Source organism: Pteropus medius, unplaced genomic scaffold (genome assembly GCF_902729225.1).
Source record: "Pteropus medius unplaced genomic scaffold, Ma_sr-lr_union100, whole genome shotgun sequence".
Taxonomy (NCBI): Eukaryota; Metazoa; Chordata; class Mammalia; order Chiroptera; family Pteropodidae; genus Pteropus; species Pteropus medius.
In genome coordinates, this window is record NW_024340696.1 from 29,693,703 (window position 1) to 29,706,450 (window position 12,748).

Sequence of the window (12,748 nt, forward strand, 5' to 3'; positions counted from 1 at the left end):
TTACTAAATGAAAAGATAAATTTTTGTGTTTGTTTTGTTTTTAGTTGAAGTTAGTACAGAGGGATAACACTGATCATCTTATTTTATCAGAAGCTCTCTTTTGCAGTTACAAATTACTTTCCCTCATTAAAAAATGAGTAATTGTTTAGTAACACCTGGTAGGTGTTATAGACTCAATTATGTCACTGCCCCCCCCTCCTCAAATTTATACGTTGAGGTTCTAATGTCCAGTGTGAGTGTATTGGAGACAGGGCCCATAAGGAGGTAATAAAAGCTAAGAGAATCCATAAGGGTAAGGTCTTATGTTAATACAACTGGTGTCTTTATAAAAGAGGAAGAGATACCAGGGCTCTCTTTACAGAAGAAAGACAATGTGAGGACCCAGAGACATGGCCGTCTACAAGCCAGAAGGAGAGCATTACCAGAAACCAACCCTGACATCATCTTGATCTTGGACTTCTAGCCTCCAGAACTGTGAGAAAATAAATTCTGTCATTTAAGCCTCCTAGTCTGAGGTTATGGCAGCCCTAGTAAACTAATACAGTGGGCAAAATACTGCAAAACATGAGGCTAGAGGAATAGGAGGAATTGTAGATTCTTGGGCATGAAAATTTGGAGGACCACTACTGTAATACATTCTGTCCTAGGTTAACAATGGACTTCACAAGTGGTACTTCACTAGTCCAGGAGGGCAGAGACTATCAGGCTCTGATCCACACGAAACTGTCAGTGCCTTGCATGATGCCTCTCAGCAATTGACTCTTAATCATTATGTGCTGAATGAATAACTAACTTATTACCGATGCATGACATAAGTTATCTGGACATTTTATATACTGGTTAAAAATTTCTAAGAAGGCAGTTAATAGCCTGTTTCTTCTAGGCCCGATGAATTCTTTCTGTTGCTAAACTCCCTTTCTTTTTATATTGTCATTTATAGAAAAAAATTTTTTAAGTGTAAACTGTTTCAAAACCTTCATTCAGTTTTCCTATGATTGACATACTCTAATCATTTCTCCTGAGGTCCTGCTGTTATTACATTTCAAGTTCTTTCCTTATCCTTCCATCAAGTTCTTTTAAGTAGTAAGTCCCTAAAGTAAACTCAGGATTCCACTGAAATGACTAATGCTTAGCACAAATTTAAATGTTCTTTAGAGACTCCTTGACTACTATGACCACTCTGGAATTCCTGGATGACACTGGGGACCCAGTAGCTCAGCTATTCTGAGGCACTCTGAGATTTAAAGACAGATGTTAAAGGGTCATCATCGGACAAAGATTAAGAGCTTAGAGCCACATATCTTAAACTGTGACTTCGGGTAAGTTACTCAACTTCTATATGACTCAGTTTCCTCATCTGTAAAATGGTGCTAATAGCAGTGCCTTCCTCATTGTTATGAGGAGCAAATGAGTTAATAGTACACACACAGTGCTTAGAACAATGCCTAGGACACAGCATCAGGGATACAGTGCTTATCAAGGGCTTGGGAATTAAAACTAAAAGGATCTTCGAAATCATCCAGTTAGCTATCCTGAAAGAGTTCCAGAATAGATGTTCTTTAAGGCTGTTATAAAATAGCCAGGGGCCCTCTCAGGGCTGGAGCTCAATCAAGGAGACCTGGAGTCTGCCAGGAGAATGGCAATGCCTCCTCTGACGCAGGAGGAGGCATAGACCTTGACTTCAGAGCACTTTTCTGCGGATCTCAATCCTTCTAGAAAAGTACCAGCTAGAGGACTAGCCTGGGGTATTTTCATTGTGGGGAACTAGCTCTTTCATATCTCTTAACATTATCTTTCCAGTCTAGGACACAAACCACATTCTTCACTCCCTAAAGACACATTATCGTGAATTAGAAAGCCTTCCTTGTTAGCAAGAGAAACATTACACGATCCCACTATTTCCTGAGGAGTCTGAGAGACACACCTATTTTCAAGCAGATTCTACAAATAAATTCTTCCTCTGCCTCCCCTCAAGGACACAGAGTCTCCACAAGTCCTATTTCTAAGCTACGGATGCTGAGAAGTAGGTGGAAGTAGAAAACCTTCCCTATTATTTCATGTTTTCCTTAAAAACCCCTTCCTGAGCACTTACTACGACAGGCCAGGAAGTGACACTACCTTCTCAGCTTCTTCAGATGCCTCAAAGCAGCAGTTTGCTTTGAAGCTCCTTCTCTCTCCTTCTCTTCCCTTCACTTCCTTTCTTTATTTTAAAGTATAAAATTTCAGGCCAAGGGCTAATACCTGGGTGGGCCTGTGAGCCCCCTCACTAGCCTCACACAGCCATGATTTGGTTTTATATTTTAGGCCTCCCTGTAATTACAGTATATCAAAAAAATCTTCCCTTTTCTGGATTCTCATGTTCTCCTAAGTCCATTAAAATTCAAGCCCAGCTGCATTTTAGAGGCTTCTCATACTGTGAACAGCCTGGGGATTTGGTGAAAAGGCAGATTCCGATTCAGGAGTGGGACCTGAGAGTCTGCATCTCTAACATGAGCCCAGGGCTGCTGGCCCTGCTATCCTCTGGTTACACTTTGAGATACCACAAGTTAGACCCCTCTTCCCAGTAGCCAGCAACAGTCAGGGCATTCACACCCCGGGGCAGACTCCTTCACACGGTGACAATTCTGATCTCCTGAAAGGTCCTTGAATATATTTGCTTCCAAACGTTGAGTTCTGCCCAATATAGAGACGAGCATCAAGTTAGGCTTCCTCTTTACCTTATCGTGAAGACTCAGTTGACAGCTGTAATGTGTATACCATAGTGCAGTGATTTAGTTGACGTTTATAATAAATCAATAATCTGTCATCAGCTTTCCCTCCCTTTCCTCACTGAGTCAAAACACATTCTCCTCTCTGGACTCCCTGACACATGCCACTTAACTGTTATGAGACATACTGACGTGAGTCTTTTTTCAGTAGTTCTCCATGTCCCTCGCCTCTTCTGTTGTCATCCTTCCTGTTTCTCTCTGTGGACCTTCATGGTTAGACTCATCCTTGAGGGTCTGAAAAAGGCAGATGGCAGCACCCAGGACCTCTGGCGTGGGAGACCATTGACATCCATTGGATATGCTTAGGTGCCTACAGCTAATGCTGTCTGGGAAGCCTCCTTGGTGTGTCACCTTGAAAAGGCTTATGTCTATGGCTGGATCAGTGCTCTGGTCTGTAAACAATCCTCAACCCTGCAGCTGGAGTTGTAAGAAAGCAGGAAAAAGGACTCCATTAAAGTGTTCCTACCCCAGCCCCTCCACCAGATCAGGATTCTATGTTTTCTTCAGGCTCTGGACTCCTAAATCTTGAGGTTCTAACTAGTACAGCAGCTGTGACTTGAGTGATTCTGTTCTTAAACCAGTTTTCCTTTAGTTAGTAAAAATTTTGTTCTATTAGACAATTATAGAACTTTGTTGCTAGAAGTAACCTTGTTTTTGTTTTGTTATGTTTTATTCTTTTTAATCTGTAGAAATTGAGGCCCTAGGAGGTAAAGAGAATTATTAAATTTCCTTTAACTGATAGTGCTGATCTGGTTGTTAGTGGCATGGTCAAGAACCAGAATAGTTAGTTCCAGACTTGCAGTCTAGTGCTTGTCCCACTTCGCTTAATTCTGTGAAACTGTCCTACTGATAAATCAATTTAAGGATAAATAGAAACAATAAAGAGTAAAGTGGATAATAGCATATTAGAAGTATTTTTTTCTTAATATATACACATACGTGTATATATTCAGTATTCAAATATCTATATCTATCTATATCTATCTATCTATAGCTATCCATCTATCTATATCTATATCTATATCTATATCTATATCTATATCTATATCTATATCTATATCTATATCTATATGTATACCATATGTATATGTATATGTATATGTATATCTATATCTATATCTATATCTATATTTACTTAATGATTTCTAGTTCTAAAGCTAAGGATGATTAAGTTCATTGAAACAATTTGAAAGGACATAAGGCTGGAGGTTAGAACACATTGTTCCTGGCACTGCTGCTAATGAGCTTTGTGCCCTTGAGTGAAAAACCCCGAACCCCTCCTGAGACTCAGTTTCCTCACCTACAAGATGACAGGGTTGAATCTCCAAACTCCCTTTCTAGATCTAACATTCTATGATCCCTTTGATTTTATGGTTCACACTGTAAGGTATAGTCGAGTTATACATCCAATAATAACCACCCACTGGCTCTGCATTCAAACAGGTCCCCTTTTATACTGAATTCTGTGCGGCAGTAGAGGCTTCAGGGCTTGTCTCTTATGAATGGAACTTCAGGGTGTCTATTGGCATTGATCATGACAGACAACGATTCCAAGGGAACAAAACAGAATGAGGCAATTATTCATGTACCACAAACACTGGCCCATCTCTAGGCATTCAGACTCTGTTCAGTCTCCAAAATCACAGGCATTTAGCACATCACCTGTGACCTGGAGATTGACAGAATCACAGATGACAGAACCACTCTACTGCCCCCAGGACTCATGTCATATCAGCAGGAAGGGAGATAACATTTTGGGCGCTCCTCCCTTGTCAAATTGTATCAATGTTGGTCGAAGGGAAACACACACATTATAAAGATTGAAAGTCACCATGGAATAACTCTGCTGTGAAAGAAGAAGTCAGCCACAATTTAAACCCGAGACCCCGAATATGTGCTCTGGCTCTTGCTGTGATTTTCAATGCTTCTACAGCCCTAGCATCTCACAGTATAAGGCTCACTAGACATTTCTCTTGCCTTCTGCTGGAGTCTGTATTATGCATTCCTTTGGTTACAGAGCTGCTTAGTTCAGCATGCCATGCTGCAATTCACTTTGTAAATAGACAACAGTATTGCATGTAATAGTCACGTTTAAGGTGAGTTTTAGTGAAAACACGTTTGATCTCCAGACTCTCTGATTTCCTTTAAAGTAATCATGCCACTCCAGCTAATGGAGGGCATAATTTCAAAATAAATATTCATACACAAAATCTGTACTATGCTCAAGGGCCCTTTCAGCTGTAGTATACAACATGGATTAGTGGTCTAGTCTGCAAGAGACTTGTGCTGATGAAGCTGTTAATTTTATGGAGTTTCTCCAACTCATCAGTTCTCATGAATGAAGATACTTTGCTCCATTTAGGTCAACACTAGATCTTCAGCTTCCACCAAAATATAACACATAAACTAAGAAAGTCCTGGAAGTGAAGAGAGGATAGTATTGCTTATTACTCAAAGTACATGTGACTATCCCTCTCTGCTTTTCTTTTTAAACAGAATTTGTTTCTTTATATATTTTTTCTTTACACAGAGGATTTGGGCTTATACATGAACATTTTCCCACTACCATTCAGCCTTGGAATGCTGTTTTCCCCAAGTTTCTCATGATAGAAAGACTGAGATTCAGAGCCGAACTGCTGGCAGCTGAATTTCATTAAGACTTTGATGGGAAACTTAAGTTGGAATTACAAACATCTGTGGTTTAAACTTCCCTTTAGTAAACCAATTCCCAGAACTTAACTTTACCACATTAGAAGCAAAAATGAGAAACAACTGAAAAAAGAATGCTGCACTTTGGCAAACATTAGAGTAGATATTTAAATATTCTTCTATGAAGTCAATGTATAGAGATGAGCTAGCAGATTTACTTGTTTTAAAAAACAAATAAGTAATTGTTTGGAAATGCTAAGTTTTGGAACTCAAGGCATGTATTGACAATCTGATTTTAATGGTTTCTAATTGATAAAATATCTGAAAATTATGTCTCACCATCATTATATGTATATGGTTACTTTGAGCAAGAAAAAATCCTCAAGGAGAAGAGAGTCGGGGGCATTACATATGTCAAGAAACTGTGACAAGTCAGATTTGAGAATTTAATTGTGAAAGAAAAAAAAGTTTATAGTCTTTGCTATGTCAAAGATACTATTTTTTTAAGTGTTGTTTTTTATTTAGCTTTCTTAGAAAAACTTATTTCTCTTAACTGCTCAGATCATCCTACTGCTGGGGAAAGGCTATATTTAAAGAACCATTAGAGATACAATGATTATAAGAACTAAACTACAGTCTCCTTATCTAATGTTGGCTAATCAGCAAGTTTGTAAGCAAAAGTTGAAAATAATCAAATTTATAGAATCGGTAAAAATTTAGATAAAAAATAGACTGATATTTTAATTGCAGATAGATAAAAATAGATAGTGGAAGAAAAAGGGAGAGAAGGGAAGAACAGAAGAGAGAGAACGGAGGGCAGACTCTGGGTTAGGCAGCTTATATTACTTCCCTTAAATTTCACAACAATCTTGCAAGACAAATACATTTTTGTTCATTTTTCAATCAAACAAATGGAGCCTCTGAAAGAGGAACAAATTTGCCGACAGTCAAACAGCTAGAAAGCAGTAGAGCTGGATTCATAGCACATCTGTCTGGCTAGACGCCCACATTGTGCCTTTGAAGAAAGGTAAATTTCAAATGTTGTAAAGCAGAGACTGCAGAAATCATCCCTCAGGCTAATTTGGACCATCAAATGTACTTCTCACAGGGCATTTTAAAAAAATTGAGTCAGCAATTTCACTTAGGAATCCAGATTCTGACTTTTCTTGGAAAACAAAACAAAACAGAAAACCTGGCAACACGCAAAGACGGCTGTCCCTCTGGAAGAGGCACCCCTTCCTCTCCTAATGCTTTGGCCCTATCACCCATAGGTTGTGTTTCTTTTACTGACCAGTCATTTTTTGCTGAGCCTTTATAAGAATCTGAGTTTTAAAACTTTGTCTGTACTGTATGATCAACAATTCTACTTCTGGGTGTATCTCCAAAAGGACTGAAAGCAAGGACTCAAACAGATATGTGTACGCCAGTGTTCAGAGCAGCACTGTTCTCAGTAGCCAAAAGGTAGGAACAACCCAAATGTCTGTTCACAGATAGATAGATAAACTGTCTGTTCACAGATAGATAGATAAAAATGTGATATATACAGATAATTATATATTATTCAGCCTTGAAAAGAAATGAAATTTGGACACATGCTAAAACATGGATGAAACTTGAAGACATCATGCTAAGTGAAATAAGGAACAAAAAGGACAAATATTGGCACAAAAGGACATATTGTAGATTCCACTTATATGAGATGCCTAGAGCAGTCAAATTTATAGAGACAGAAAGAGGAATGGTGGTTGCCAGGACCTGGAGAAAGGGGATAAGAGGAAGTTATTATTTAATGAGTTTTGAGTTTCAGTTTGCGAAGATGAAAAAGTTTTAGAGACAGATGGTGGTGATAGCTGTATAACAATGTGAATATACCTAATCGCACTTAAGAATGGTTAAAATGGTAAATTTTATGTTATGTATATTTTACCACAATTAAAAAAAAAACTTCTTTTGGTTAAGAGAACTCTGGAACTATAGAAAATAGTATTCATTATTTTCCAGCAATTTTATAATAAATTCTGTAAGATAGTCCATGTATTGGTATAGGTGGTTTTGTTTCAAATTGTTATCTATTACTCTAAATTAGAAGCTTCTAAGGTAGACCATAGTATCATGTACAGAAAACATATTAGAACATGATTATAAAAGGAGACTAGGTTACAAGAAAACTCTATAGTTTAAAAAGAAAGAAAAAGAAAGAAAGAAAAACATCTATCAGGGAGACCCAGTGATGTGCTGGGAAAAGAGAATGAAATTTGGAAACCTTAGGCAAGGTGCTTACCATCTCCTTCAATTTCCTCATCTGTAAAATGGGTATACTTTTCACTATAATACATGTAGGTTCAGGGGACATAGTGGAAGTCAATAAGTGTTAAGTGTTTTTCCCATTTGCATCGTAGTTTAAAAGTAATTTAATGAACTGGGCAGGAAGGAAAGTTATCCCAATCTTTGGTAATCCTAAAATTTTATGCGACTTATGCTTCTCATCTAGCAAGTATGGCATGGCATTTCATTTATCTTCGTTTTTAAGAAATTACCAAAACTGACTAAAATTATTCTGTCAATTGGTTTTATTTACCTAATTACCTTTTTCTAGATACTCCTTAGTAGCTAGGGTGCTGGGGCAAATCCTCTATGCCTCAGTTTCCAGGTTTACAAAATGAGAAAATAACTATATCAGTCTCGTTGAGTTGTCATGAGGGCTAAAGGAAATAACTCATGGAAAATGCTTAGACTAGTGTCTGGCACATGGTAAATAATGAGTGTTAGTTATAAAGCATGCTATTATTATTACTACTAACACTCCTAAATTCTGGTCCTTCTGAAATAATGTTTCCAGGAAACTTTTTGGTGTTTGATGAGTAGGTAATCGTGTCCTCCTGGTCTAGCTGAAGAGCAATAATTTTTCCACATTATCCCATTGCACTTAGCTTATAGCTATTCTTACAGAACATTGATTCATTCTGCTTTATATAGTGGCTATGCATATATTTTTCTTTCTTAGGTTGTTTAGTCCTTGAAGATAGGGATGTCACTCTGCCTTCTTTCTGTCCCCCCGGCACCTACTTCATTGCTCTGTATGTGGCAAGGCTCCAAACCTGCTCATTGGATTAATATTAAGTGAATGAAATAATGACTGCATGAGTGGATTCAAATTACATAATTGCTCTGTTGAACAGCAATATAGAATGATGGCCCAGGCCAGTGACTGGAAATCTTACTATGATTCTACATGACCTTTTTTCAAAGTAAGGGGCTAAGATAAGGAAAAAGAAAGCAGATAGTGAGAGTGATTTAAACTGTCATTCAACAAACATTCTGTAATCCTTCAGTGGCTGGGTGGCTGGCTATGTGCTGGAGCATGGGCTCACATATCAATAGTAAAAGGAATCTAGAGGAAAAGTCCCTCAGAACTAGTGTAGTTCATATTTCATAGTGCTTTTTCTTTCTCTTAAGCAAGTAGGTTTTTTCAGTGTGGGTACATTGGCTCATGCGGCTTGTGGGGCACTGATTTTCTTGAAGGAGCCAACAACAACAGCCACACCCAGTCAAGTTACCAGGAGATAAATTCCAGTTTTCTCCTCTCAGGGAAGTTTGCTCAATATTGTCAAATATGTCTTTTATTTTCTCAATTATCTCCCAAAGGCAATAACCACTGCTGGCCCGACTGACGTTCCCCCCACCCCGTGGCTTACCCCTCTTCAGCAGAGACCCCCCTACTCTCCTTCCGAGTCTTTGTGTGGCTTCCTTCCAACCATGCAGTGCCTACTTCTAGCCTGGTATTCATAACCTTGTTTAACTCTTGCTTCTTTCTCAAAGACCAGAATGTCACTCCTCCCAAGGATACTCTGATACCCTCTCCTTGGGGACAGTTCCCATCTCCATCCCTGCACCCATCCAGTTCTTTTGTACATCCATCTAGTCAAGAAAGACTTTGGCCTAGTTTTACTTGCTATTGTGATTATGACAAAATGAAGGCTTTCTTTCCTTAAATATGAAATATCAGAATACCGAGTATACTTTTAAAAACTGCCTAGTCTCTGCTTTGCCCATCCCCACTGACTGAGAATCACTGTTCTAACCATAAATTCAGCAATAATGAACTCATTAAACTGCTTGTAAAAAAGCAGAAGGTGGGAACCTCCTTCCAATGAGCACAGAGTAACCCATGGGTGCTCCTCTTTTCAAAGTTTTTTTTGTCCTGGCGGGACCTGGGGCTTGTTTTACAATGAAAGAAAGGGACTTCCTTCTCCATCAGCTGGCACTCTCCAACCTTTTATTCAGTACATATTTCATATATTTGTTCCCCTATCTCACACCGTGCACCATAGCATGCTGAACTCTGTGTCACAAACAACGGACCCAGGGGTGCAGAGGACACAAGCCCTGCTTGAGAGCCTTAAGAAGGCCTTCAGCCACATGCCTCCCACTGCTGCATGCGTGCCCTAGTCCTTTTCCTTTTTCTCTTTGAAAGAGAATGGGGGGTAACCATTCATTTAAATACAATTCAAATAAAGTAAATGTATTTTTAGAATATCCTCCCATCCACATATCCCAGTCTCCCATGAATAACGTATTATATGTGTCTGTGTTTTCTTTCTCTCTATGTAGATATAAATACAATCTCCTGAAGCAATTCAGTAGAGTGGTTGTACTATGTTGTTAAATCTCCGGAAAGTATTTGGTTTAAGGTCTCCTTACGGGCTATAAAGAGCATGGGAAACCTGATGGTGGGGTGTTGGGATCGCCGTGGGACCGCAGGCTAACTGGAGGCATTATATGAAACTGTGCAGTGGGAACATAATTACTCCAATTCCACCCTTTCTACACCATATACTTTGACTCTCCTGGAATGACTAATAGCTTCTTTCTGTTTTCCTAAACCAAAGGCCTCAACTGGCATTCTGAACCTATGAGACTCTGTCAGTATTACAAATTAAACTCACATAGAACATTCTTTCTAGCTGGTAGGATATAGACAAACAGAGATATAGTAATATTAAGTAAAATAGCACCAGAAATACAAAGTTCTGAGAAATATTCCCAAATAAGGGTTTCTTTTAATTCAATCGTCCATGTATTTTATAATAACAGCAGCACTTAGGATGTATAAGGCAATTAACTATACTATGTCTGGCACTGTGTTAAGCATTCTATATATTTTATCTAATTTTATCACAATAAACTATGAAATATGAAGTCATCATCAATAACTTCTTTAAGCTTCAGTTTATTTATCTGCCAGTTGTGTTTTGCCCAAGGGAAGGGACAGGTAAGTTGAAATTTGAACTTGGGATCATCAGGCTGCAAAGCCCACAAGGAAACACTTTGCTATGCTGCCTTCCTATTATTTCACTGAACATATGGGTATATAAGGGTCTTAACAATAAATTTAAGGTTCTCTAAAAATCAAATAATTATTTTTTTGCATTTTGTGCAAAAAAAGTTCTGTGTGCCTCTCTTTAGAATTAGCAGACAAAAATATAAGATGCCCAGATAAAATTGATTTCAGATAAGCAGTGAATAATTTTTCAGTTTAAATATGTCCCATGTAATAATTGAGACATAACTAAAATTTTATTTGTTGTTTCTCTGCAATTCAAATTTAATCGAGCATCTCATATTTTTTCCAGCAACATTACCCCAAGTCAAGTATTTTATTCAAGGACTTTCCATGCTAAAAGCAACAGGTGGAGATAATAGTTCCCAGGGTGAATTCCAAGCCTGCAGAGAAGCGATGCCTTCCCACTATGTGGTCTCTCCTGGGCCCCTTGTCTGAGTGCGAAGGTGACTAGAAGTCTTTCTCATAGAGTTACATTTTGTACCACAGTAGGAAGTTGGTATGCTCTGGTCCTACTCACCCTGCCCACTTTGGAGAACATGAGTAGAGCTCACTCCTGGAGAAGGATCATCTTCATGCACCTTATTTTATCAGTAATAATTAATAACTACAGTTACACTAACAATTAGTAGAATAGCAATAATCCAGACTTCCATGCTGTTAGAAATGGTGTCAATCCACTTAACTGCTTTGATTCTATCGTTGCAGTAACCATAACTATAAGAGATTATTGATGGCCATTATTCTGTTGTGTTGTAGTATTGTGTGTGTTGACAGGTCAATTGCTCCTTCCTTTCCCATGAACTTAGGTGACTTAATTTTCCTCCTACTTTGCATCTCCCACACCCTGGACATGCTGTTGTCTGTCTTGCCTCAGGGGTTCTTAAACCACTTATTCTGGATTCATCCTCTTTTACCTAATTTCTACACTCTGCTTATGCTTTTGACGTAAAGGCTATTGTAAGGTATTCAAATAGCAACTCTTTGAATAAACGTATCATCAATAGTATATCCTGATCATTTTCACTTTGGGGTTTTCATTGTAATTCCTGTTTCTGGAATATAATGGTTCATGTCCATTTAAGGTAACTGTTCTGCAGTTTTCTAACAGCTTCTTAAGTGCCCCATCACCCTTACCCACCCTCTCACTCTCCCCTGTTGCAGAGGACCTTCTGTTTAATTTGTGACAAAAAAGATTGGTCCTGCAGTATCCTTCCCACTGTCCTACCATCACAGAGGCGCAAGGAGCCAGCGACAGGACACATGCATTACGTGCTGTGGCTTGACAAAAATGACTCTACTGGGACATACAAGTGGCACATTCATAGAAGCACCACTGAAACCCCAGGTGACAGTCTAGGACACTGACTCAGAGTACGCAGGACACATACACTTTTGTCAGTTTGAACAGTGACATGTTCCAAAGCCTCACCTCTCACCTCACACAACATCCAAATCCAATTTACAAAGTAAAACTCTTTATTTCAAGTTTCTGAACTGACCTGGTCCAGGTGAAACTCAAGGCGGATGGGGGAGGGAAAGAAGGGAAAGAGAGGGACACGAATGTAGCACACGCAGTCCGCGGTGCGCAGGTGCCCCAGCGGGGTGACAATGGCAGGGACACTGTACCTCTGCAGTAGGTGGCAGCCTTCCGGGAGCCACGCGGGCCTCGCTGGTTTCAGGCGGGTCTTGTCTGCCGACCGCTGAGCTCCCTTCAATGTCAAAAGGAAAAGTGTTGTCGTTCCCGGACGCCGCTGGGGAGCAGGCAGCGCCCCAGAGAAGCCACAGAGGCAGGACTGAGCACCAGGCTGAGCTCAAAGCCATCTCTTCGCTGACATCCAGCTGGGCTCTTCCAGGGGCTCAGCAACTGTTTGTCCTCGTCGGGCCCCCCAAGGTGCGGCGGCGCTTGCTTACTTTACCTTCTCTGCGTCTGCAGTATCCAGATGTGGGAACTCAAGGCAGCCCAAGGAGCAACTTAGTTAAAAAAAAA

At 39.4% G+C, this 12,748-nt stretch overlaps 1 protein-coding gene across 4 annotated transcripts in view; it reads right to left on the reverse strand.

The window, feature by feature from the left end:
- Positions 1–12,748, reverse strand: part of LAMA4 (laminin subunit alpha 4) — a 127,590-nt gene that overhangs the window by 114,372 nt on the left and 470 nt on the right. For all 4 annotated transcript variants that reach the window (XM_039870634.1, XM_039870649.1, XM_039870629.1 and 1 more), the window contains exon 2: positions 12,388–12,732. In XM_039870634.1, the coding sequence (XP_039726568.1) occupies positions 12,388–12,582 (195 nt within the window). In that variant the 5' untranslated portion in view covers positions 12,583–12,732. The remainder of the gene's footprint in view (positions 1–12,387; positions 12,733–12,748) is intronic.